Here is a 27,687-nt window from a genome sequence, read left to right on the forward strand (position 1 = left end):
TCTAAACATCAGAGAATGCCACTTATTTGATCATCTCGTGCTTTTGTATTCCGGGAAACAGTCCTCTAACACTCTAGCATATTTCCACATGGAAGAACTCAAAATCTTTGGATGTTTTAAACATACTGGGTACAACGTTATTCTGTAAGAAGCACTTTGCAGCTAGGCAAGCACACCTGTGTGTGGATTCTTCGGATTAACGTATTATGCTATTCCTGTATGGGTCACAGAGTGCTGGATGTTTCCGATTTGGCCAAATCAGATTTTAAGCTTCTGATAGTGTTTTTGGTTTTTTTGTTTAATATTACTGAACTATTGTGGCAGAACTTAGAATAACTTATCCACATCCAATCCCTCCTATGTTGAACAAGATGCAATTGGTTTAAAAATTATTGTGGGCTAATGTGCCTAGTGTGTTACTTAGGGAGTACTCAATTACCTGACTGTGTTATATATTTCTCTAACTGGACATACCGAGGATTTTGGTCATGAAAGGTGTGAGTTAAGAGTCCAACTGTAGGCCTCTAAGAAAAGGAGGAAGACCTGTAGCCCCAAAAATCATTAAAACATTAGTAGTTTCCCTGTTAGTGTCTTATTCCTGCAGTATTTTCATTAGTAAAGGCCATAGCTCTCTGATACAGTCCTATTTTTTTCCCCCTCATTAAATAACACATGAAACTTCCGTCTTCTACCTGTGCATCCTGGTTTGTGTTTTAGATAGAACCTTTCGTCATTGTGAACAGCTGGTTACTCTTTAACCATGATAGCTATTCGAATGAGTAGAAAGATCATACTCATGAAATAGTTGAAATGTCATGCAGCAATCAGTGTGAAGTGATTAATTGGCTGTTTCTGGCATATTTCCTCAATTCCAGGACCTATGATTTTATTGTCTTTCCTATTTTTTTTCAGACTGCAGATGTAGATCATTCGATATTTGAGATGTTTTCAAAGGAGTCCTTGTTATCCTACACGGGCAACAGAAGGTCTGTTTTTTAAGTATTTATTTGTTTATTTTGCAGATTTCCCTGCCTTTCAGTTTATTTCTAGTACATAATTTACACCAAGAGGATCTGAATCAGAAGTACATTTGTCTTTTCAAAATAAATCCAAAACACTGAATTAACTAGAAGTTGTATTTACTCCACAGCATATGTTTTAAGACTAAGGTTAGGTATTAAATAAATTTAAATTGCTGTTAATCACAAAAAGTATCCAAATACTGAAGGGAATCTAGTTTTCTTAACTATTCGTGGTTAAGCTTATGTGTTGAACTGATATTTTAGCTCAACTGGCAGAGAAAATATCTGATTCTAATGTTACAAAAGTATGATTTTAATTACATGGTATATGTAGCATGAGTGCAGCGTTACTCATGGCAGTACTTTCATTGCAAATATGTGACAGGCTTGTGAGGAATCCAGATCAGGACAGGCCTACAGGAACTGCAGTCAGGATGGAGAAGTACATGTCGATCCAAGGCACCTCCCAGCTCAACCCTCCAGTCATACGGAAGGAGAAGCAACGGCAGGTGGAGCGGCAGCGGGCGCACAGTGCCGTGGGCCTGGCGGCTTCTGTTGGTCTGCCCTGCTCTTTCTCCCCACCACCCAGCAGCACAGAGCTGGACTGGCAAGCCAGCGAGAGACTGTGTCAGGCCAACATGGATGCGCTCGCCCGCAATTCATTCCCTTTCCGAGCTCAGGCCCAGTCTGCTCCGGAAGGCGTGACGCCCCAGAGCTCTACAGACACCAGCACCACTGAGGATACAGAGAAGGAGGTCCAGTGGGAGGGCTATGCCTCTCAGGTTCCCATTACCACAAAGACCATGAGCATACCCTGGGATAAAGGACAGGAAGATGACCACAGTGCTCCTTGCCTGTCCCTAGCATCACAAGGGTCCCTGTCCCAGACAGAGAGTCCCTCTCCTACACAGCCCCAGCACCTCCCCTCCCTGCGCATCTCAGAGTCCAACCTCCACTTCTCCCTTCCCGCTCAGTTATCAAAGGATGACGATGATGTATTTCTTGAGGATCCAGCCCCACCCACCCCACCGCCACCGCTAACGCCACCGTGCGCACCCCTTCGGGAAACAGAGCTCATAGATTTCCCACCTCCTCCTCCACCAACACCTCCCACAGAAAATGAGCAGGGGTACGTTGAAATGCCTTCTGAACTGCAACACCTAAACTGGTACTCCTGACACTTACACCACTGTCACCAACTTCTTGTTTTACTAGTAAGATTAACAGACACTTTTATCAAAAGCAGTTTTACCTATTTATAAAGCTGGAAGTTTTAGAGACTGTTAAACAACTGCAGGTGACTGCAGCAATAAAGGATCATTGCATTACTGCAGAGACCCTCCTGGGATGTGAACCAGCAACCTTAAGATCCTATAGCCCATGTCCTGAGCTACTACACTACCTGCCATCCCAGCTTTCACATCTGTTTTCAGGCAAAAAAGCAATAGTTTAAACAAAAAGGAATTTTGTTATATTTACTTTGTATGTACATTCATTCATTTAGCTTTTTTCTCCAAAGCAACTTGCAATGATTTACCCATTTATACACCTGGACTATTTTTACTGTATCAATTCAGGGTAAATACCTTGCTAAAGGGCACCGCAGCAGCAGGTGGGATTTGAATCTGAGGCCTTTGGTGGCAGTTGTAACCACTATTCTATTGGTTGCTCCTGTTTAGGAGTTTATTATTTGTAATATACTGGAATAAAAAACTATACCCAAAGTCTTATACCCAAAGCAGCTTTTTGATGGTGTTTAACTTTAGCAATAGTTGTCAGTGTGACATGTTGGTTTTTGTTTCAGTGTTAACAACCTCAGTGAGACCATTTTCGACAGTACAGCAGCCAAGCAGCTGCAGAGCCTCCCTGCCTTGCCTGTGGCCTCTGACCTTCCCTGCACATCCGTCACGCCGAGCCTGAGTGCGGAGAGTGATGTCCAGTCGCCGCCTGGCCCCACCAAAGATGTGGAATATGGTACAGTCTGCGAAGACCAGAAGGGCTTAGAAGAGGAAGTAGTGCTTTGCAGGAGGGAGCGCTCAGCTGAGGAGCTCAGGGTGGAGGCGCTGTCACGGGAGCTGGTCTCCAGGGACAAATCATTGACCCCCATCCTGGGAACGTGGGCGGTGAAGACTACTGTGGACTTGATGGAGGACATCTTTCCTACTGGAGCTCTGCTACCACAGCAACAAAGGAGAAGCACCCAGCTGGAGGACCGGTACGGCTGCCATCATTAGGCTCGCTGCTAAGAGGGAGTTCATGCAGCCAAAGTCCTCTGTCTGGAATGTGCATCATAAAAAAAAAAAATTCTCTTATATTATTTTACAAGTACAAGGCTTTAATTTGTTAATAATTACCCATTGTTGCACAGAGGATCATAGGTAAAGCCACATTCACATTTTTATGTTACACTTGTAAAGTAAAACTAAGGAATATTTTATAACATTCTTGAGGCTCAAATAAAAAAAAAACTTTAAAATGTAGCAGTGTTACTGCAGAGGTTAGTATCACACTACTTGAGATGTTTTGTTGTAACAGCCAATTAATGTTAAATGACTAATATAATTATTTCATAAATATAATTATTATTTTACTTTGAAGTAGCCGTCATAAAATATTGTTTAAAATGATGTTATACTGCCACCTATCAGTGTGTTTTAACATTGCAGGGTGCTACCCCATTACAGTACTAGCACTGGTATTCCTTAGCCTTCGACAGATAAGGAAACAATTTTGAGCACCATTCTAAAAATTGAAAATGCTTTTCCTCAGTGATTACAAGGACATTCCATTTGATAACAAAATGTAAACTTTTTTTTGGAATTTACTGCTGTTCTTCCCTATCAAATTGATGGAATCACTGGAATGAATCATGGTACAAAGAAGACATTGAGGTTTTGCAGTTGATCTCCCTGTCATGATTTGCCTGGTTGGCTTTAGTGGTCATGTGTGTCACATCTCTTTGTGTGTCAAACAGAAGTCCGGGAGGAATTTCCACTGAAGAGGACGTGCCACTACAGAGTCAGAACAGAGAGATGGAGACAGACCTGGATGAGGAGGAGACAGACCTGAATCTAAAGAAGGTCCTTGCTGGCTGGAAATAAATAACACAGACATTCTCTTATTGTGTAATATCTCACACCATACGTAACAAGCACATGATGAAAATATTTGTGTTTGCATGGTATCTAGGCAACTCTGAAAGGCCCTCTGAAATTTATTTGTGACTTTCTTATCAGTCAGGCTTGCATTTTTCATCATCTTCGAGGATTTCTTTAAAAAGAAAATAATTCAAAGCCATGTTTTTTTCTACCTGCTTATACACAGCTAGTAGCTCCAAATATTTCAAGTGTTAATTGCTTGTAAATAACCCACAGTGAATATGGGAGCTGCCGTGCCAAGTGAGGGTTCACACACACCGACCTTGTCTAGAGAGACAGGGGGCACTTACATGGTGCTGTGTTCTCCAATGCAGGCGGAATTGGTGGAGGCTTTGACCCTCAGTATGACTGCACTCAAAGAGGAGAGGGAGGCCCTGGCAGAGGAGCAGAAGAAGTTCAGTGAATTGGGAAACCACATAGAAGCGCTGGTGCAGGAGTGCTGCAAACCCAATGAGTGCGACAAGTACCGCATGTTCGTGGGAGACCTGGACAAGATCGTCAACCTGCTGCTGTCACTGTGTGGCCGGCTGGCCCGTGTGGAGAACGCCCTCACCACTCTGGATGGCCTGGATTCAGAGGACAGCACCAAGGAGAGGGTGAGGCTCTCCTCCTCGTACCGCGTACCTGCCAGACAGTTTATTCCGAGAGGCCAGGAGCGATACCCGATGGGGATCTCTGTCATTCACAAAGAATTCTAAGTATCTCTGTTGTTTTGCACTGGAAGCATGAGCTCAAGTGACAGAACATCACATAATGAAAGTGGAAATGCGAAAACCAACAGGAGTGGAATTGAATGTCTCTATAGAAGGCACTCAGTTTATTTTTTAAAATTAGATTCAGTGCATGACTACACTTAATTTTTTCTGTTACCGTTTTACCTGTTTATACAGCTGAAAGCAGTGAAATGATTCATATTGCACAACACGCTAGTTCCCTTGGCTGGAATTACTCCTTTAAACTCTTGGCTACAAGTCTGTTTCCCCAAAGCAATATTTTCTAGCTGCCTGTTTGTCTGCAGTGTCTGTACCCCGATGGGGTGTATTGGGTTTGAAAATTTGCCCAGTGAGAGAAGACGAGTGCACTTACCGACTAACTGTTTAGCTGATCAAAATTAACATTAACCCTTTCAGGAAACAGCAAAATTCTCTAAACCAACTCCATGTAAAACACAGGTTCGAGGCACAGGTTCAAATCGAGCCCAGTCTGAGTGGAGTCTGCATGTCCTCCCTGTGTCTGTGTGGGTTTCCTCCCACAGCCCAAAGACATGTGTTTCAGGTGAACTGGTGACTCTAACTTGCCCATAGTTTGTCTGTGTGTGTGTGTGTGTGTGTGTGTGTGTGTGTGTGTGTGTGTGTGTGTGTGTGGGGCTACCTTGTGATGGACTTGTGTCCTTTCAAGGGTGTTACTCTATATAGCACAGCCTAGAACCCCAGGATAGGCTCTGGACTGCTGTGACCTGACCTGGACAAGCGACTAAGCAGAAGTGAGCGAGTTTTTCAAACTAGTTACAAGCAGAGATGGTAACTGACAGGGTTTACAGCAACATAACAGTCAAAGTTGATTGTTTACAATAACAATCAGTAAATAAGTATATAGCAGAAACAAGTGGGGCATACTAAAAACATTTTGAGAGCAATTTCTGTGTGTATCTATTCATGTCATTTATTTTGTTCTAAATTGCTATCAGCTTACAGTGACACAAACTGCTGAATTGTAATACGCATGTAAGCTGAGACATGTAACGGAAAATTTGCAGGTTTACATGACATGGAGAAATTAAGTTGAATAGAGTTAAAATGTTTTACATTTTCCTCCTGCCACTCTACTTAGAAACTTGAGAAAAGCTGTGGCAGGTGTTCCTCAAACTTTCAATTTGTTAAATTACAAACATGAAAGTGTATGTTATGTGTAACAAGTAATTACAACACATTTTTTTGTTAATGTGTTTCCATGGGTACAATTGTTAATGCAACATAACATCAACGGAGAAAATCAGTTTGTCCTTCATATGAAAGCCATCCATAAATTTATCCATCCAGTTTTAATAACCACCCCTCTTAATGAAGGGCTGCAGTGACACCTATCCCGGGTGCACAGAGTGAGGCAGAAAACATCCTGGACGGGACATCAGTCCATGAGAGTTCAGCTGAAATACGACTCAATAACTGTTGGAAATGAGATAAAACTGCTGTTCAGGCAATGTGCTGTGCTGCTTACTGCAAGAGTTACGCTGTGTTTCAGGCTGAAGCTGAGCTGTCCGCTCACCTGTGTTGTACGTACCTACGTAGAACTGCAGTCGTAGAGGTAAAACAAGAGACGACTGTTGCCAAGCTGCAGCGCAGCAGTGTAACGCGGACTCCCCAAGGTTTTACAGATACCCCACATCTCCTGTGACCGGTTCTTTGCAGCACTCTGTGTTTCAATTCCGAAAGGAAAGGAAAGGACAGGAAAGGAAAAACATGCCCTTGTCTCAAATTTTAGTGAGTCCCAGGAAGGGATTCTGCATCTTCTGCTGTGCTTTAATCACATGGTCTATGTTTTGAATTTGCTGTGTTTCGTTTGATGCTCTTTGCAAGCGCCTTGGCATGACACTTTTATTTTCAGCTCACCAGACACTTGACAGACTCACCTACAAGTTTGGTCCTGTATCAGATTCCCACCTCACACTTCTTGCTGGGTCACATGCCTGTTTGTGTTATGTCACTCTTGTAATGCCAAGAGCAAACAGAGCAGGTACTGTGTTTACAGACCCAAGGGGACCCCTTACCCTGGGTTCAAATGTTTATTAAAGGGACAGAGTGCGAGCTTATAAACACACCTGCCTGTCCCTGATGTTGCTCTCTTTCAAAATCTTTACACAGCACTCAAGTGACTTGCATTGAGATCATTACTGAATCTGGACTAACCAGATTCCTGCATGAAATTGTACTTTTCCTTTAAAACTACATATAAGTATTTATTCAGTACTTTAATTCGTGCATAGATTTACAGGCACTAGACTGCATTTCAGTAAATAAACATGCATTCAAATATATACATTAACTTTATCTTCACTAACTTACTTAAAGCTGAGATTCTGTAGTACAACAGAGCCAGTGAGGTTTGAAAGGTTTTTACCTTGTTGCCGTCGGAAGTAGTGTAAAGGGTGGGAGTGGCTCAGTCTCTTTGTGACCCTGTCTTTCTTTGTTACTGCATTTAAAGAGCTGTTCACATTTATGGCACGCTAAGTGCTCTTCTGATAATCTTACAAGTTAATGCTGTGTAGAAGTCAACTGTCCACAATATAACACTGGATCAGTACAGCATTGTGTTCAAAGGTCGTACTGTAAGGTGAAGCAGTGTGGTGACCAGGGCTCAAGGCTCAAGGCTCACGGCTTCAGGGCAGCAGGTTTTTTGGGTTTTTTTTTTCCACTGAGATGGAGTGCAGTAATCTGATCTGGGGTTGGAGGTTCAAAGCAGCAGGTATTCTTTGTTTTTGGACACCTGCGGCGATCACGTCGATGATCCAAGTTAGACTGCGAGTATGTTTGTCTGAAGTAAAACTGAATTCAAACCAGGTGTGTGCGCTGTATTCCCAGGAGTCCCTGCAGCAGAAGCGGAACCAGCTGTGCTGTCAACACGAGGACGCCCGCGAGCTGAAGGAGAACCTGGACCGGCGGGAACGTGTGGTTCGGGAGATCCTGGCCGGGTACCTGAGCGTGCAGCAGCTGCGCGACTACCAGCACTTTGTCCGCATGAAGCCGGCGCTGCTGATCCGCCAGCGGTGCCTGGACGACCTGATCAGGCAGTGCGAGGAGCAGCTGCAGCAGCTGGGGGAGATCTTCCTGGCGGAGGCCCGGGACCTGCCCGGAGGCCCCATACCCGCTGCCCCGTCCTCCTCTGCCCGTTCCACCACAGTCACCTCACTGTGACCTCTGCACACACTGCTGCTCACACCGACTGCTATACTTGACGAAAACTCCCCACTTGACCAGCACCAGCAACCCCGCTAACCTGCACGTCTGCACTCCTTTCATACGCTTCCCCGTCACCCCCTGCTCTTACAGGAGACATCTGTGAAAGACTGACCGAGTGTACGTAAAAATCCATCTGTGTGCGTGTGTTTGTGCGTGTCCTATTTTTGTTCCAACATCGACATCAAGTATGTGATTACTGTCATCTTGAAATTCTTCGCTGGCTTGAACGCACTGCTCTGCCAAGGCTTATCCCCAATGAAGGGTTTGAAGGACTGATTTTCGAAGGTTGACCACATTAAGGGGCTAGCAATCAATCTGCTGTGTTTTTTACACATCTTTCGTAACACAAAAAAAAACCTTAACACACACCTGAAAAACCTGTTAGGGTTTGCTATAATTTAGGGTTCGGAAAATGTTTAATGATACTACCTTTGAAAGAATGTCATAAGTACGACTTCATTAACTTTTTCTGTTTTTAGTATTGCTATAGCAGACACGTGTTGGAATTAAGAAACTTTTAACTCACTTTGTTGGATAGAATAATGTTTTGAAAAGACTATACCTCCAAATGCAAAGGACTGCTTCTTTGATATGTTTAGAAAGGCACAATACGGTTGTCTCAAGTTTATGCATTAAGAAAACACTTCAAAAAATTTGAAACAATAATGACTAGAATCAAGTGCCCCTTTGCTTCAATTTTATGTATTATCTTAAATTCATGTACTATGAAAAGAGTAGACAACCTCACTGGCCTCTTTATCTGTATTCCCGATAAACATTTTGAAAACCTCTAGGTATTTTCATCTAGGCTGTAACAGGTTAAATAGCATCCATATTTTGTCAAAACTGTGTCAATTATTTATATTTTTAATATCCTACAAGGTTCTGTACATAATGTGTGCTAACCCCTTATGTATACTGCATTTTTATTTTATAAAACTCAAAACAGATGTAAATTATACAAAATATACATCTATTTTTGGATTAGAAGAAGATATGAGTTTCTGGGCACTTGAGATGGTATAGAATTTATATGGGCTGTAGGATGTCCCTAAATATAACACTGGTCCATATTTGCCGTTGGTTATATACATTTCTGTTCAGAGCCATGGTTGGTACTTTATCGTGCAAATGGAGAATAAATATTAAACCTAAATAGTTTGTTGCTAAAAGCCCCTTTTGCAAGCATTTCCAGACATAAGATTAATCCCACTTGACCAAGTACAGCACCTGCATTACTCAGAGTATATTCAACAGTGGTGGGAAAAACAGTGCAATGAATATTTCTTTGCAAAAACAACTTTCACACTTGCTGGTGACTTTATCAATATAAATACGAAATTGTTAAAACTTGCATTACACTTATGTAAAAAAAAAGTATTGGAAAGCAATTCCTCATTTAATGAAATAAATCATTTTAAAAGCAGCATGCATTCTGCAATACTGAGAACTTTTTGTTTATGCTACAGGTAGGGAGGGACCTGTGTACAATGTTCATACACATCTTTTAGTGCACTCTTTAAATTACTTTATAAGACTTGATACACCTTATTTAGAAAGCTTTTGGTTTAACTGTTTCCAGTGCTCAAAACAGGAACCTGCTTACACGATAAAATATGTAATCCTCAAACTATTTGGTTTTAAGGAATCCATACTGAAACTGAATGTTAGTGTGGACTGGCCTGAGCCACAGCTGGAGAATCCCGCAGTACACAGTTAGGCACAGCACACTTCCTTGTACTGCAGCTGCACCCAGTTTCACCTGCTTATCTGCTCAGCTTGTTAGGCAACCCAACCAGGAGAAAATGACTTGCTTGTCTCCGGTGTGGCGTTAAGATCGTCATCTCGGAACCGGGGTGGGAGGTTCTCTTGATGTTAGTCCACCAAAGACACCTGGGGATCTAAGGGACACATTCATGCGTTTTCAGATCTGAATCTACTCCCGGAACATTACCAAAGACAACAAACATGGGGTTTGGGAACACGTAGCTTTGCTCTTGGGACAGATATTTCATAAGGGATACTTCACGTTGGCAACAGGGGCAAATTTACATTTATTCATGTAATTGATTTTTCTCCAAAGCAACTTACAATGTTAAGTTACTTACACTTTTACCCATTTATACAACTGGGCAATTTTTACTGGAGCAATTTAGGGTAAGTACCTTGCTCAAGGGTACTGCATCTCGAGGTGGAATTCAAACCTGTGCCTTTTAGGTCCAAAGGCAACAGCTCTAACCACTACAGTTGCAGCCGCCCAGCTTAATAACACTTAATATGACTTTTGGTTCTCCTGGAAAAGACAGACGAACAAGTCTCACGGCTCCACCAAGATTTTACATGAAATGTACCGTATCAACCTTAACCGATCACATTTTGCTGCATTTACGGAGAAAATGCAACGTGCTGACAGAAAACGTGTAACCACAGGCCCTTTGACTCGAGGTATTCAGCACACGTGCACTGGAATTGTGGCAGACAGGAAGTAACCAGATTACCTTTCAACAACTTACTTGCCTGCAGCAGTATTAGCCAGTAAAGGTTAAAACAAACCCTTCAATGAAATTTCTAGAAAGCTGCAATAACAGTCCTAGATACCATAAATCAGTTTAGCGCACTCTTTTTATTAAATGATACAGCTTTATAAAAATATTCATACAAAATCATCACACCCAAGTACGAGCACAGCCTCGTTCTCAATACACCTGAACTCGAGAAGACAACTACATCCGACAAGGACAAGCACAGACTTGCCTGCAGATCTTTGGAAATGCGCTGCCCGCGTAAAAAAGCCAAAGTTCTCGTCCTTTCGAGCAGGACCACAGGCCGTTTTTGATCGAGCTACGCTTTGAAATTCCACATCTGTAGCGGCCAACGGCCCGTCCGTCACTCTCCGCTTCAATGGCGGGCGGCCCTCTGGCGAAACACAAAAGGACACTTCTCCAGCACGCTTCATCAAGCCCGGAACCCCGACGGCGGGGCTTTCGGAGCCCCCGTGGGCCCCGCACGTCAGGGTCCGCTTGGGTGCTCCGCACACGTTCGGCCTGCTCGTGACGACCGGGCTTAAAGAGCGCCTCCCGAGACAAGTCATCAGTTGTAGCAGACTGCCTCCCAGGGTCAAACATGTGGTACCCCTCCCCTCCCCTCTCCTCCCCACCTCAATCCCAAGAGGTCAGCAGCGTAGCTGGCAGCAGACACACACAAAGGTGCAGTATTATATGTTCCCAGATTTGACAGCGGTGACCGTAGAGGCCTGGCCAAGCTCAGCCAGCGGGTTCCGGCCCTTCCGCGGTATTTCCCACGGTAAGGATTCAGTCATTTATACTCCACACTCTCGCGTTTTCACTAATTTGCTGTCAGCCGAGGCATCAAAGTTGCTGCTGTTCACTTCTCACTGACAGCGGAGCTTCCCGTCCCCGAGCCCCTCGGTCACCGGCTCCCAGAGGTGGTTCCGAACAGCGCGAAGCGGTCGAGTTTCGTCACGGACTCCAGCAGAACCGCGGTCCGAAGCCACGTCGGCGTCACCGTCACACGAAGGACTCTGAATGAAGTGGGATTTTGAGGACAGACTTGTGCTTGAGGAGCGCGGCGAGGGACGTTTGCCTCTTGACTCGGGGGGACGCGGTGTTGGGCTGCACCAGGACGCTCTCCGAGGACAAGGGCCTTTTACCCTCGGCGCTCCCACTTTTCGGAGAGCCGAGCAACTGGAGCAGGTCGCCGGAGCCGCTGCTCGCCAGGTACTGCCAGGGCCTCTTTCCGCTGGTGTCCCTCAGAGTCACTTTGGCTTTGAACTTGTGCACCAGAAGGCGGATCATCTTCTTGTGCCCGTGGATGGCCGCCAGGTGCAGAGGCGTGTAGCCGCACGTGGTTCTGGCGTCCACGTCGAGGTCCATTCCGGCCTTGTTCACGCCGTACCATAGCGTGTTGAGAACCCGATGGTCGCCGTGTTTGGCGATCCAGTGCAGCAGCGTGTACCCCGAAATGAAGTCCCTCTTATCCAGGAGCGTCGGCTCCTCCCGAAACAGAGCGTATATCTCGGTCCAGCTTCCGGAAGCCGCTTTCAGCAGCCAGTCGTGTTCCTTGGGATCCAGCGGCACCGGGACGCTCCGCTGGCCGTAAGGGCCCCTGATGGCGCACGCGGTCCCGCTCCGGGCCTCGGGGCCAGCGGGGCTCCGGTGCGTGCGCGAGTACGTCGACAGTGGGTAGTTTATACTCAAGGAGGAGGAGAGCAGGTACAGTCTGTTGCGTCGTGCCGAAACCACGTCCTCGGGGAAAGGCTGATCCAGGTCGGCTCCCAGACTGCGGCACATTCTGCTCCGCAGCTCGCGCCTGCTCCTGGAGGCGCCCGAACGCAGGGGGACCGCGACCTCGTCCCGCGTCGGCCCAGGGGTCACCTTCCTCTCGGGACGGTGCAACAGCGTGAGCAGCCTGGCCTCCTGGGCCCGCTCCAGCATCTCGAGCACTCGGGATCCCGGCAGATGCAGAGTCTCCTCGCTGGCCCAGTCCTGCGCGTGGAGCCCTTCGGGGCCCCTCCGCGCCGGCGCCACCAGGTCCCCGTGACTCGCGGAAAGTCCGAGCCGGTGGCAGTCCGAGTAGGATGCCGACGCCGCAGGGCCCGTCCCTCCGCCACCGCCGTTGTCGTCGTCGTCGTCGTCCTCCTCCTCCTCCTCCTTCTCCTCACTCCCGATGGTGGCGAGGCTGTCCGGCTTGCGCCCCAGGGGGGCCCCGCAGCTACTAGGGGGTAGGACCCGAGAGCACATCGCGGGGCCGGGCTCTTCCGGAGGGGAAGGAGATGCTCCGAAAGCATCCCCCAGCGTGGAGGCCGAGGAGGAGCTGCTCGACCGGCAGCAGCAGTCCCTGTGTCCAGCTTCCCCGCCACCCCTGACTGCTGCTGCAGGGAGCTGCTCGGGACACCGCAGCCTCCTCCGTGCTCCCGGCGCCGGTACGAGCGCTCCGCTACTCCGCTCCCGCTGCGACTCGGCGGCGGCCGCCGCCCCTCCTCCCGTGAGCCCGCTCGTCCGGGGGCCGGCAGCAGGTGCGAGCGCTGCCGCAGGCGGAGAACCGGTCGGCGGCGGCGGCGGCGGCGGGGGCTGGTGCTGCTGCTGCTCACAGGCGGACTCGCCGCGCAGGTGGAGAATCCCGGCGGAAGCGAGCACTTCTTCGCTCGACCGGCGGCGTCTGCTGCTGCTGCTGCTGCTGCGACTCGGAGACTCGCGTTTCTCCCGCTCGGCGGAGGAAGAGGCTCCCCGACCTCGGCGCCGCTGCGGACTCTTCTTACCGGTACCGCTCTCCTCCACCGCAAACTTCCTCCGCAGCACGACGAGCGCGGCCCCGTCCCGCTGCTGCTGCACCACGGCCACGGCGTTGACGAAGCGTTTGAAGAGCTCCCGGTTTCGCGCCCTGTCCTCGTGCTCGCCCTCGCGCAGGAAGCGCCAGAAGTGGCCGAGCAGCTCCGCGTTCCGCACGCGACCGCCGCGACTGCGCAGGAAGCTCAGCACGGCGCCCTGGCTCAGCTCCGCGGCCATTTCCCCCGGGGGACTGCGCGCGCCCAGTGTCTCTCGCTGCGTGTGTGAGAAAGAGAGAGAAAGGGAGCGGGAGAGAGAGACGCACTCTTTCACGCTGGGATCTTAACTCCTCCTTCTGGACGTGTGGGACTCCACCTGGCGCGGCCATCCTCACACACACACGCTCGCTCGCTCACTCACTGACTCACTCTCACTCTCTCTCTCTCCGGGTCAGTCGCCGGTGCGCGGACTGAGCGCGCGAAGACTTACACTGACTGTTCAGGAAGCGCTCAAAAGTTAATTGGAATCGAAACTTTACAGTTGTGATTTCGGTTTTACTCACTGTCCCGCAACTTTTCTCTTTTTTTTATGAAATTGTTTATAAAGGTCGGTGCAGCAGCTGCCTCGGTCCTGGGCTGTGGGTTCGAACTGTCGCTCTGCGGGGGAAGTTCGCGTGTTTTCCCCGCGTCCGGCGTCCGAAAACCAGCGTTTCAAGTGAAATGGGGTGAAATAAGCACGTGGATTGTAATTTGAGCCCTTCTGCTTAGATAAGCCTTTATAGCCGCTACTCCTCTGTTATATGTAAATGTTTGTGTACCTTTAAAAAAAATATTTGGTAGGACGGTTGTCAGGATTCATCCATCCTGAATTTTATGCACCTACTCGTGCTTCAAGTGGAAAGTAAACTAGGTTTACTTAAGAATCACGTCTGCAGCTGCCATCATGTCTCTTTCTCTGTCTCATAGTGTAATGTACAATTTTTTTGTATTTTCGCTTTGGAAAAAAGCGTCTGCTACATGAATAAATGTACAGGTGAGCTGTTACTCAAGCGCTGTGTGCCTTTCTGTACCTGTTCATTGCACACTGACCCACCTGGAAAAAGTACTGCGCTTAGATCCATTGTTTTACATCAGTCACACTCACACCTAGTGGTTAAAGCCCCTGCCTGTGGACCCAAAGGTTGTAGGTTTGAGTCTCACCTCCACCTGCATAACCCCTGAGTGAGGTACTTAAATGGGTATAAATTGCTTTGGAGAAAAGCATCAGCTAATGAAAAAATGTCACTGGATTCCTGCACATGGCTTTGTTTTAGCAGTGTTTCAGGTGGCTTCCAGAGAAATCTAACATTTAAGGCTAATGAGGAAGTATATCAGGTTTGTACTACATATACACATATACGGTAGAAGTTATTTTCCTGGCACATTGTAACATTCCACTTCTGATACAGCAAAGTTGAAACGACTAGTGTTTAAGGGTCACGGCTGGAACATGCGTTACGGCCCCGTGCAATCGGCAACGAGAAAGGATTCTTACCTGCAATTTCAATCACAGCACGAAGTCATAGGGGACATCATTTTACTTTATTGGTGCCACAGTATTCAGCAGTACAGGGGCAATTATCATGACCAGGCATGAGAAAGAACATTTGTTAACAGTGAGCTCACAATTTCTGAACAGCAAAGAAAAAGGTAATTAAAAAAAAAAATATTGCACATTCAACTGATTCACAATCTTCACAACAACTGCCCTTATTTCAACATATGCAACTTCGTGCTTTTTTGTGGAAATTATATTTAATGCTTCTCTTTACTAGTGATAGGGATACGTGTCCCTGGTTAGTGATAAAATTTAACGGATCTCCAAAATCTCACATGGTGTGTGGTTCTACTCGAAGATTTTTAAAAAAAAAAAAAAAAAAAAAAAAAAAAAAAAAAAAAAAAAAACCGTGAAATTAAAAACCGAACTTCTTCAAAAACTTTGTGCTGGGACAGTTCAGCATATTCTCCTACACAGGAACAACACAACTTGCTACACTCAGTCAAGACTGTTCTGTGGTTAGCCTCAAACTAGACAACACAATATTGGGTGAGAAAGGCTGAAGCAGGACAGAAAGGAGGGGGGGAGGAAAGCAGCATTAAAAACAAAACTTGAGGGATTCTGAAAACTAGCGAGATAAACATTACAACACTAATTTTAAAAAGGAAAAAAAAACTTTTTTTTAAGGACATTTTTCTTTGATTACTTTTTGTCTTTTTTTCTTATTTTTTCCATTTGTGCTCAACGAATGATTATTAGTAAGTAGCTTTTTTTTTTTTTGTGTGTGTTTTCGGCTCAATCCAGCCTGGAAAAGATAATGCCCAAGAATGCTGCCCGGTTCCCTGCTCTGCTGCCCAGATGAGAGAAGGCTTTTCTCTTTCTCTTTCTCAGGTCACGCTGACGGGTTGCAGGGGGGGACAGGGTGAGATGCTGCCCTCCTGCCGAACCAGCGAGGAGCTGCAGGCGAGGCTCTGCCCCTCCCCCGCCGTCCCCTCCTGGGTGTTGGGGTCTTCATTGTACAGGCGCTTTATTCCGTCGTAGAACTCATCCACCTCCATCTCCTCCACCTTGCGCTTGGTAGAGTGTTTGCCCCGCAGGCGGAAGGGCTGGGGGTGCAGGTGGTCTGGGAAGGCAGGCGGAGCGAGGGGACCCAAGGGACGCGAGCCGTCCCTCGCGAACGCCGCAGCGTGGTCGCCGGGGGGCTGCCGAGAGACGAGCGCTTGCCAACTGTGGCGCAGGGGCTGGTAGATGTACACGGTGTTGGGAGGCAGGGAGGCCAGTTGCGGGGACAGGACACGTGCCACTAGCTCTCGACAGCGGATCAGCTGGGAGCTATCGATCTGGATGGAAAAGGCAGAGAGGAAAAGGAGAAGGGAACCGAAGACCCGTTACGACGAGAGGACTACTTGCACACCGGGATTTCGTTTCCATCTTAAGACCGGGGGAAGACGAGCGGAAGCCGAACGCCCTGGTAAAGGGCACGCTAAGAGCCGTAAGGCGGAGCTCCGCGATCGGCAACGAGACTAGTTTCAGCTGCTTACGGTATCTAACCAGTTACCGCAATCATTCTTCAAAGACACTGTATTTATTTAATACTTCTGTCTTTAAATGTGTCCAGTGTCTATTCGTGCTAATGTCTGCATGTTTTAATAACATGTACGCTGCAAGTCGTCTAACTTCAGCAAAGGGAAGAGTCAACTAGTCATTTATTTTTAGTGTCATGTTGCCGACAACAGTCCTTTACAAAAAAAAAAAAAATAAATGAAAAAAAAATTTTGGCTTTTAAGGATCTCAATGTTAAGAATCGCACAAAATTCACTGTATTTGTCTCAATGAAAAATCGTCTACACATTGAGTTTTTTACAACGATGCCCTTGTAAATGTGGCTGTTATTCCTCACCAACTTACGTCATTTCAGTTATACATCACAAGGAAAAAACACGTTACAGGTCAATGAAACTGTTATTTGAGATTTTAACCACAGAGGTGAGTTGAGAGAAATGATACGCATATATCTGCTGAGAATAAATTTTCCATTGCTGACACTTCAGTGCTTCTCAAATTCATTAGCAAATTTTCAGTCAATGAATCTATGCTGATACAAGCGCCATGCAGCAGGCAGAGGTCACTGGGAATAAGTTAAAATATCCTTATTCGGCTATTTTTCTGTGTTAATACACAATTTCCGTCCAATTTGCAAGACAGAATCCATATAGTTTGATTACAGCAGTCTGACTACAGCCATCACATGCTACTTTTAAAACTAAGAGTTCTTAAAAGAAATCCACTAACTATGAATTTATATATCAGTAAGCTTTACATTATACTGCATATTTGATTTTTTAAAAATAAAGTAACAGAACTGGTGGATTATAATTTTATAAATATACAACCCAAATATTTACAAATATTGCCTATTGCTAAAGAAATTTATCTTTAATGAAGATTTCATATTGAAAGAAGTTTAACTGTCATTGCTCATACATTATATTCCAATAGTCTTAACCGCACCTTAAGATAAGGATTTAATTTTAATTATTAGTCAAAGCTTTGTTTAAATATGGATGTCACTGTATATATTGGACAGAAAGTCCAATGTTTGAATTCTTTCAACACCTTCAATAATAGTTAATAAGCATCTTGTACCAAAGTACTAGTACTAGTACACAGTCCTACCTGTGCCTTTTTGAGCAGGTCGATCGTGAGAGCCAGCCAGTCAGGACACCATTTCTCCAGTTCCAAGGTGATGATGGCAAGGGCCAGCATTGAGCCCTTCACCTGCAGCAGCGTGTGGTCTGCCAGGCAGTGGTACAGCTGGTGGGTGAGCAGAGCCATGTGCTCGGACCGGTTCGTGCCCAGCAGACATGTCAGAAACCGGGACCTGCACGTCAGAACCATGGCGTGGAACTGCGGCAAAAACAAAATGCAAAATTATCACATTAAATACTGAAAGCACTTTGTCCGAAAACAGAAAAATCTATCTGGTTAATTGAAACGCATTGATGGATTCATAGTCACCACTCGTATTTTCTATTTCTCAAAACCTATTTCTTCTTTCATCCAATGGATGTCTCTCACACACACACACACACACACACACACACACACACACAAACTGTCTCCCACTCACTGTTTACATAAAGCATGTTTCCACTTGATTCCTGGGTCCTCAAAAGTTTAAATCTGTAAATATATAAATAAGTTTGCATTAAATTTAAGTTGTAACTCACAATGTGAAGGAAATCCAGGGGTGTTGCCATGTGCAGATCCCAGTTCAGTTTATCCAGAATGATCCTCTCCATCCTCAGAATTTCCGATGGAGAGCAACCACAGCTACTGGTCTTGGCCAGATCACGCAGGGATGGGATGCGCTGCAGACAGAAAAATTAGTTCAGTCCTTCCTGCTGTGAACTGCTGGGTTTGGGAAATGTAGACCAGTCCTGCGCATTTGCAGATACTGCATCAAGAATAATGTCACAAAATTATTTCAGTTCCTTAACATATTGCAATTAAATAATATTTAGCCAACTTCTTTGACCCAAGACAACTAACAATGGTAAATATGTTATATTAAATTGCCTACAATCATTCACCTATTTATACAACAGGGCAAAGTAAGACACAGGTATATTTATACGCTCACACAATAAGGGCAATTTAGAGTTACTAATTCAACTAAAACACACGTGTTAGGACTTTAAGAGTAAATTGCAACGCCCAGATGGAAACCCACCAAAACACAACTAGAACATGCAAACTCCACATAGACTAAGATGGACTTGAACCCATTTCCAAAGCCCCAGCAGTACCCATGGTAAAACTGTGAACCAGTAGAGCCTCCCACTAAACAAAATGGAAACAACTATGAAATAAAGAGGAAAAAATTAAACCCATAAAGAAACAAGATCTCATCCGTTGAAATGTGTGCGCTTCCATAATTAATATTCTGACGATACCTTCTACAAAACTAATACTGTTCAATATGATAGATAAACTGGTAGCTGACCAAAAGAGTCCAACTGGATAAGGTATGGAATATTATCATACGAGTCTTTTTAATAAAGGCCAAAAAATGTTAATTTCTATATAAACGGCCTTTCAGATGATCCGGATGACAGAGCTGAGGATTATGAGAGACATGGATACTTTGTCGTTATGCTACACCAGCTGCTGTTAAAATGAGACGGAGGTACTGGATGGTACCAGTGAAAGGACAGACAGTACCCTGTCCCACCCAAAGGCCACAAGTGAAGGAGACCTTCAGCTGGAGTCAGACCTGTGTCATATGTCAGCTGAGACAGGGTTAGGCAGGATGTTAACCGATCGCTTTCGTATCACCTCAAAAGTAAATACGGGCACTTTTTAAAAAAACACCAACTGCAGTCATCAGAGGTCCACACTGAACGACATGGGAAACTGTTTTGAATTATGACAGAAGCCCAAGACATAAGTATATCTTACATTTTCATCTTGCTGAATTTATAAATTCCAATAAATAATGTGGTAAACACACAGGCGAGACTACCATTAGTGTATCTAAGGGGATGATTATTTCTTCAAGTGAACATCCAAAAGGGTACCAGTCAGGTGATGCAGCCCCTCCTGCAACCTTCATTAATACAGGACACAAAGCTCTTGTGTTTGATTAAACATCTATGCACGATTAAAAAAAATGTCCTCTTACAGCTGTTTAACAACCAGACTTTTCCTCATGTCCTCAGGCTAATAGTCTTAAAACTGTCCTTTACACCACAGTACAAATGGTCGACATGTTGTAGTTCACATGCCTTTTATGCACAGTATGTGAGGCACTTAAAGGTGAGTGTACCATGGTTTTAACTTTTGGTGAACTACATGCCATAAACTATTTAAAAATATCAATTTAAGTTTAATTTACAATCCATATTTTGAATTTTTGGAAACACTTTGGTGGTAGTCCCATAAGTCATTTAACTCTGCTTCGGGAAATGAGAATTTAAAAATTGCTAACCAAAATGTTACTAAAATTAAATAAAAATAATAATAATAATAATAAAAAAAACACATTAAACTGTCACAAAAGGATTGTGACAAAGTATGGTAATCAAGTTTAACATGAATATTTACCAGCATTTATATTGCTGTAGGCCTCTCAATTGTAGCTCTCAACATATTACTTCCCTACAGCAGTGAGCAAAAGGTCACACAGAGAAACAGGTTATATCGAGACGGTACGATCTAGATGATACTATAAATGTGTTATGTAACAGTGTTCTCAAGTACACACAATTAAAGCAAACAATGTGCTACACTGAGTGCAAAAAAATAATGCACCATTTATAATGACATTTATCAGAATAGACTGTACTGTGCTGTGCTGACTGGCTTTGGGAGCATTTCCAAACTCTTTACATCATGCTGATTCAGACCATACGCTGCCAAAAACAGGCTTCTTCCTCAAGTCACGCCAACACGGCGTAACCAGGCTAGGAGGCCCGGTCATCATGACGCAACGATACCCGAGATGCTCCTCCTGTACCTATTTGCACTCTCACTGTCGGGACTCCCAGCTGTGAAAGATGCACTCTGTCAAAACAGGAAAGGACAAAAAAAAAAAAAAAAAAATAAAAAAAAAAAAAAGTCCCAGAGATATAAGGAAGTTCAGATTTTAACTGAAAGTCTATGTAGCTACATAGCAACTGTACTGTATTCCTGCCAGTAGAATAAATGAATGTTTGCGGTTAGTTCCAAGTTTATGAAAGCTGAATAGTTACAGTTATCAGAAACAGTGCAGGGAGGACTAAAGGCATAGAAAAATGCAAATTAAGCCATGCCACAAGAAGGACTATAATACGGTACAGTCGGTTCCAAGGACGTGCAAAGGCAGTCAATAAGCGGTTATTGTCAGCGTTAGGGAGCAGAAAGCTGCCAGTTGCATCTGTCCTCCAACAGAACACTTTTTGGACGTGCCCCATTCTGCGAGCTCTTATGATTAGTGGAGTTACTTAAAGGGTGCGGAAATGGCGATATAAAGTTATTTCTGTATAAATTTGTTTAAATTATAAACACATTAAATAAAAACGTTACACATTAACAAATGCCAGAGTTGCAAAACTAATTAAATATTTACAGCATGCAGCTGTGCCTAACTTTCCATACCATCGGCCACAAGTGCGACCATAGCGCGTACATTTACATTTGTTCATCTAGCCGACGCTTTTCTCCAAAGCGACTTGCGATGTCGTTACAATTATTTACCCATTTATAGAGCTGGGTAATTTTACTGGAGCAATTTAGGGTAAGTACCTTGCTCAAGGGTGCTACAGCCAGAGGTGGGGATCGAACCTACAACTTTTAGATGCAAAGGTAGTAGCTGTAACCACTACACCACCAGCTCTCCCTATGTAACAGACTGGCTGAGGACAGGAATCCTCAGACTGGTGTTGCTTTGGTTGCTACTGGAAATTCCTGCTTTGTGTTTTCTACATTATTTATTTTGCAGTTTTAATAAAATGCTCCATAAGTCTATCCTGTACTTCCTCACACCTAGTGACTCCCTAAAGCTGGAGTATCACAATAGATTACAATACTGTATGATGTTGCCTTACATTTGTTCATGAAATCATGATGTAGAACGTACACAATACACTAACACAAAATATAAGTAGAACATACATTTATTCACAATCACTCTATTCCTACTTCGCCTTAAAAACAAGGAAAACTATCTTTAAAGTTAATGTTACATTATATTTTGGGGTTTCATTTAGAAATAATTAATAATTTTAGATATTTATCATAAGCAATGAACATGTGAGCCCCATTGCCTGTGCAGAGGTCAGGTTTATTAGTAGGATGCACCAGTCCTCTTAAAGACAGGACTTCAGGGGCTGCGGTCATAAGTCCATTTTCATTAAAGTTGACCATTTCCGAACATCATCCGAAAATGGCACAGTCGTGACGTAAAAGCATACTATGAATGACTGCATATGTAAACTTTACAGTGACAATACTTGCAGAATTCAAAGACAAAAAAAATTATCTGGAAAGCAAATGCACCAAACAGGAGGGAGGAGGAAAAAAAAATTATTTTTTTTGTTTCTAACCTTTCAGTTCTCCAACTCTACCTAAATTTCACCTTTTTCCATTCGCTCGAATTACATAATAAATCCCCTCCATTAAATGTGTTCCATTTTCATTAAACGTACCCATTTCCCCATTGATTTTTTTTGCTTAACAGACATTAAGTGTGACTAAAGGAAAAATAAAAGTTTTTAAAAAATTACCTGGCTGTATAAATGGTAGATAAGTGTGGGCAGATTAACATTGTAAATCACTTTGGAGAAAAGCATCAGCTAAATGAATAAATGTAAAATTATTACTCGATGAGAACTTTATTCCTATTTGCAAATGCTAATTTTTGTGGGGATATGGGGTTCTTACACTTTGGATACCGGTTCTTTGCTAGGATGATGACAATGCTCCTAACATGAACCTCAAGAAATACTGAGAGCGGTGGATTTGCAGCACTCCGATTCACATTCCTGCCAAACGACTTCTATTTTTAATACGGTGAGTCACATGGTGCGGCACAGACAGAAGGCAAAGTGCATCTCTCCCTCCCAGGGAAATCACATTACAAGGCAGCACAAAGATGAGCCGCGATGCCCCGTTACGCGGTCACGGCGAACGTCGGTTCGGCACCTCTACCTTTTCATATGGATACAATCCTTTCAAGTCCTCGTGTACATCACTCGCGAGCCGAGTTAAAGCCATCAGGGTCAGAAACACAAGGACTTCAATAACAAGAAGTGGAACTGTGGCTGCATAAAGGTTTCGAAGCACAATTTTGCAGGTGTTCACCTCATCTTCCTCAATCGTCTTGGCAGCCAAGAAGAAGCAGGTGATTGCAATACAGCGGAGGTACTTTGGGCGGGCCTGAGGGGAGATGGACAGGGTCACATGGCAAACCTCAGTATCTAGACTTTCTAAAAACAGCATCAAGGGCTGCCCTCTACCCCCCGTAAGGGCACACAGGAATTAATACCTGCACTTTGCAGGGCCAAAGCTACATGCCTCCGATTAAAAAAAAAAAATAAATTAAAAAAAAAAAAGGCAAAGACTCTACCTTACCGTACGAGTCATCTCATAACACAGACTAGCTCTTAGACTTCCTTTGTGAACATACTGGAAAACTGCTTAACATGACAAACATCAGACTAAACAAAAACATTTCAGAGGGACTGACATGGATATAACTGATGTAGACATAAGGAGGTTTCACACCCCACCTATTATACACAGTCACTCCTGACTTTTAATAAAGTGGTTTTTCTTTCTTCATGAAACCACATTAATTTATTATGAAATCACTGAATCTCAAAATTCACCTCTTCCTCTTTATCATGTTCCAGAAACACAGCAACTTTTAAACTTATTGACATAATTGACAAGAGCAGAATGGGGCTTGACTAATGTAGAAAAATCACACTACTTTACTGGCTCTTATTTATAGGCAGGACATGCACATTGGAGGAGAAATATCTGGAAAGAAGCTATTAAAATTTCCCTTTAACTTCTTAAAACAGTTGTTTTCACCTCTCTATAGACATAGTGGGTCAGTGCAAATTAGTTTGGTCTCACTTTTCCCTTTATCTACTAAATTTCGCTGAGTATAGAAAAGAAAAGAAAAGAAAAAAAAAATCTTGTAATTGATAAACATGCCATTTGGAACAGTCTTTGGGAAAAACAAAACAAAAAGAATATCTTTCTTTATATTTTACTTCATACATTGTTCTTTCCATAGATATTTTTCCTTGCAAAGTGGTAAACTGGGAGAATTCTTTGAAAACAATCTACTACTTAACTATGCTATTTTTTACTTAAACACTAATGCAGCTTTTTGGAAACAGATCATTTTGCAAGGAAAGATCTGTGGCAATGCAAAGGAAGCCCTTTCAGTTTTCTGGTCTGAGGGCAATTTTACAGTAACCGTGCACCTGTTCTACACAACAGGATGGGAAACATCCACAGCATGTTATAGGTCAAGATTCAGACATTTAAATGTTTTCAAAAATCTGTAACAAGAACAAAAAAAAAAAAAATTGCCCAGAGGAAGATAACATTTATTATTGCATAGCTACATTCTTGCCAGTAGAACAGGCTCTCAACCAGGTCTGTGGAAAAAGTTACTTGCTTTCACTTAAAGTAAAAAAAAAAAAAAAAAAAAAAAACAGGCAGTTTATTTTGGGGTTGGAAGTAAAACTACTGCTAGTCCACAAACTTCCAACAGTTTGACAGAAATATATAAATTAAACAGAAAGTAGGGAGCTTAACCCAGAAATCAAGTACTAATACTCATTGTAACTTAAGCCATGTACTTTTAATCTTTTGCACATTTATGTCATACATTTCAAATCATAGGGAGCACTTACTTTGACAATGGCCAAAAACCGGTCTAAAACACCAACGGCCAAGGAAATGGTCTCCGGATATAGCTGGATGTTCAAATGCAGATCGATCAGCCAGCTGACAGCCTCATCCCGCTGGGCTGGGGAGATATGAGTGTCCTGATAAAAAGAATTTTATGTTTATAAATATGTTACATACTACAATCGACTCGGAATTGAAGGGCAAATGAAAATATGGACAGTTGGTAAACTGAAAAACTGAAAACATACCAAAAGCTATAAAAGATATGCAAAATATGGAGGTGTCTGGCATGTAGAGTTCGACCCCAGCAGGCCTCTCTCTGTGCAGATATTACCAGGTAGCGCCTAGATTTCGGTGTTATGAGCCAGTGCTGTCGCAAGAGACCTCTGCAACCTTACAACGAGCGTAGCTCTTGGTGAACATTTGGCTGGTGCTTGAGTGACAAAACCTGAAGAAATTACTAGAGTCTCCAGAAGAATTTTGTCTGATGCCTGAAGGTTAAAAGATCAAGAGCAGCACTTAGGAAAATTAACATTCTTGAACTGTGGTATGGTGGCAGCAGCGCAGACTAAAAGGCAAAACAAAGGAGCAACGGCAAACCAAGTGTCTACAAAGCTGCATGTGTGTTGTGAGCACCGTGTATTAACAAAAGCAGTCAGAAGGGTACTTCAGAGGGGTGGATGCAAAAAGACTCTTCCACAATGGTACGCTGAATATTTCTTCCCGAGGGCTGAGTTGCACAAAGACAGTGCCACATATTTAGACAGATTTAGCACCAGTGTGACAACACTCCTGACTAAGAATCATCATTATTCGTTCGTTCAGGTCTTTTTGCAGTTTTCCGCTGAAGACCATAAACTGATCAACTTTAACGAAAACTGGAATTTGCAGCAATATTCTAAGCTCGTGACCTGCACGCGCACAGTAATTTCAGATTTCACTATCCTTTATGCAAACATCTCATTCCCCTTCGCAACAGTACTGCCTGATCTGGGCTCAGCAGGCATGCAAAATACTCACTCGGTCACGGGAGTTTGGAGCGAGAGATTTGTGAGGACTAGCACCCCTATGTAACATGGAGCGAGACATGGACTAGAAGATTTAAAATATTTGCATAAGGAATTTTGACCTACCAGAAGTATAAAGCACAACTTAGAAGAAAAAAAAAAAATAAAGAAAAAAAAATAAATCACTACTCACTTCATGTATACATTATCAAGAAAACTAATAATGTGAATTCTCTTCTGAATGTTAGGCACACTTGGCACCTTTTGTGCCCAAGCATACTCACCTGATTGGTTGGAATTTTTGGCACGTAGACCTTCCACATCTGGGCTTCCCTAGAGGCTGCCTTCTCCAAGAGAAAAGACAGCCTCTGGCTCTCCAAGGGCTCCGAGAACTTCATCACGACCCTCGGACACGCCTGCCTCCCCACTGAGTACAGCTACCTGTTCAAGGGATAAACACACAAGTGGATTTTTGTTTTAATACATGGGATCTGATGGATTTCAAGAACTGCTACTGAGAAATATCACACTTGGGCAATAACAAAAATGAGATCAATCTTGGACTATGTGAGTGGAGGAAAGTACAGATCAGAACCTGGCACTGTAGCTTTAAATACGTTTTCTATTTTTTTTTTTTGTCTACACAATCAATGCTGTATAACAAAAATATCTTGGCAAGAAAACATCGATAAAAAAGAGCAATTACTACAGCTCAATGTAACTGTAAAATACGTGAAAGGCTCAAACACTTGAAGGCTTTTTTTTTTTTTTTAACACCTCATCATGATATTTAGAAAATCCGACGACGCGGCTAGTTATATATAATAAAAAGTGGTACCGCTCTCAGCTGTTTCCTAATGAAACACATATCACTTTAAGAAAGCACACTAAATACAGGTAACCAGTAAAAATAAATTCCGAAAAGAAATGTATTTAGGATACCATAGCGATACATTTATATTTAATTATAATAAAAATCGCTGCATCCTGGGAGGACATTTTGGTGAGCGCACTGCCGTAATACTCATAGAAAACGGGCACATCAAAAAAGGGAAGCATTCCAATCTGATCCTGTCTTTCGGTACTATCGCTACAGGGTTAGCTACGCTGGGTCTTAGGAGTTAAAGTCAAAGGGCATCAGAAAGCTAGGAAATTTAACAGTTACTACATGTCTGCCAAACATTCGCCGAGTGACCGAAAAATATTACTTTGTTTGGATGCACAGTACAAACCAGAATCCTACACAAATTAGCAAAACACACAGCAAACCGGAAAAGACGGTGCAGCGCTGCTTTCCCACACGATCCAGCCACAATTGAATTACTTAATAACTGATGTTAATGAAAACTAACTAGACTTGTAATAAGCAGGAGGAAACAATTCAATTGTCTTAGTGATATCACCAATTAACACTGTCACAAACACAATAAACATTCGCACATAAAAATAAAACAACACGACTAAGCTGGTAAGGACCTGGAAGTATTTTTATTACTATAACGTTTGGTTCACGATTTAAAAATGAAAAAAAAAGTTTCAAATGTGTATTAATTTAGTATCAAAATAATTTCCTTACCTCCCCTGCAAAGCTGTGAGAGTCACAGTCGGACTTGGCAATCATTCGGTCCATTAAACTGAAGCAAAATTAAAAAGATACTGTGTAATGAGAACTTTAATCACTCGTCCATGATTGTTTCTGTATAAGGTTGGGTTTATCTTCTGGAGAAGAGGAAGCGATTTTTCCGAATTTATATTAAAAATATAAAAAAAGGACCGTAGCCCAACACATCTACTTCCGAGGAGGGGACACAAGAGGAAGGAGGAGGGTCCGTTCGCCTCGTACTGCGCACGGCTGGCACGCAATCTGATGAGGCTACAACAAAATGCAGGCATTTTAAAGAAGGATGTAATACTTCATTTATAAAAGCGATTTGGTGTTTTTTAAACCAATTTACGAGTAACTTGATATCGTCTGTTTCAAGTATGTATGTTCGGGCTTTCAAAGGACTATTTTCTGTGGCGAATGAACACTCGTGTCCTCCGTACTGCAGCTTGTATCCTTGCCCGAGTGACGATGAACTGCGAGCCGCAGCTGTGAGATCGTCATGTAACAGTGCGAGGGACTAATAGGTCTTGGCAATGTCATACAGTATTTTCCTTGCCTACATGGCTCATCCAGTAAATAATGGAAAAGAAATAAAAATCAGCTTTTACAGCTTTCTCTGGCACTACTCTTGCGGTGCTCATAATTGTGCATAGATTAATTTTGATATTTAATAAGATGTAAACAGTAATACTAATTATACACAATG

At 43.5% G+C, this 27,687-nt stretch overlaps 3 protein-coding genes across 5 annotated transcripts in view; 1 reads left to right on the forward strand and 2 right to left on the reverse strand.

Moving 5' to 3' along the window:
- Positions 1–8,460, forward strand: part of shroom3 (shroom family member 3) — a 47,337-nt gene extending 38,877 nt beyond the window's left edge. For all 3 annotated transcript variants that reach the window (XM_018755134.2, XM_018755151.2, XM_018755142.2), the window contains 6 exons: positions 913–986; positions 1,408–2,151; positions 2,827–3,237; positions 3,997–4,102; positions 4,495–4,776; positions 7,759–8,460. In XM_018755134.2, coding sequence (XP_018610650.1) covers positions 913–986; positions 1,408–2,151; positions 2,827–3,237; positions 3,997–4,102; positions 4,495–4,776; positions 7,759–8,091 — 1,950 coding nt within the window. In that variant the 3' untranslated portion in view covers positions 8,092–8,460. The remainder of the gene's footprint in view (positions 1–912; positions 987–1,407; positions 2,152–2,826; positions 3,238–3,996; positions 4,103–4,494; positions 4,777–7,758) is intronic.
- A 2,280-nt stretch (positions 8,461–10,740) lies between these two features.
- On the reverse strand, positions 10,741–13,815 carry sowahb (sosondowah ankyrin repeat domain family member B). Its single transcript, XM_018751491.2, has 2 exons — positions 11,447–13,815; positions 10,741–11,119 (listed from the first exon to the last, which is right to left on the reverse strand). The coding sequence occupies exon 1, from the start codon at positions 13,659–13,661 to the stop codon at positions 11,664–11,666; it is 1,998 nt and encodes a 665-aa protein (XP_018607007.2). The 5' UTR covers positions 13,662–13,815; the 3' UTR covers positions 10,741–11,119; positions 11,447–11,663.
- A 1,531-nt stretch (positions 13,816–15,346) lies between these two features.
- ccni (cyclin I) lies at positions 15,347–27,205 on the reverse strand. Its single transcript, XM_018754866.2, has 7 exons — positions 26,952–27,205; positions 25,660–25,816; positions 24,371–24,505; positions 22,800–22,874; positions 18,188–18,328; positions 17,634–17,864; positions 15,347–16,297 (listed from the first exon to the last, which is right to left on the reverse strand). Exons 2-7 carry the CDS (start codon positions 25,771–25,773, stop codon positions 15,845–15,847), a joined length of 1,149 nt encoding a protein of 382 aa, XP_018610382.2. The 5' UTR covers positions 25,774–25,816; positions 26,952–27,205; the 3' UTR covers positions 15,347–15,844.
- Between the last annotated feature and the right edge of the window lie 482 nt (positions 27,206–27,687).

This window comes from Scleropages formosus, chromosome 6, assembly GCF_900964775.1.
Source record: "Scleropages formosus chromosome 6, fSclFor1.1, whole genome shotgun sequence".
NCBI classification, from domain to species: domain Eukaryota; kingdom Metazoa; phylum Chordata; class Actinopteri; order Osteoglossiformes; family Osteoglossidae; genus Scleropages; species Scleropages formosus.

Bases quoted from the DNA above. Each gene is read 5' to 3' on its own strand.
- ccni (XM_018754866.2), bottom strand. From the start codon at position 25,773: ATGAAGTTCTCGGAGCCCTTGGAGAGCCAGAGGCTGTCTTTTCTCTTG. The intron at 22,875-24,370 runs GTAAGTGCTCCC...ATCTCCCCTCAG, and splicing joins GGTTTTTGGCCATTGTCAAA to GCCCGCCCAAAGTACCTCCG. The intron at 16,298-17,633 runs GTAGGACTGTGT...TTTTCCATCCAG, and splicing joins ACCTGCTCAAAAAGGCACAG to ATCGATAGCTCCCAGCTGAT.
- sowahb (XM_018751491.2), bottom strand. From the start codon at position 13,661: ATGGCCGCGGAGCTGAGCCAGGGCGCCGTGCTGAGCTTCCTGCGCAGT.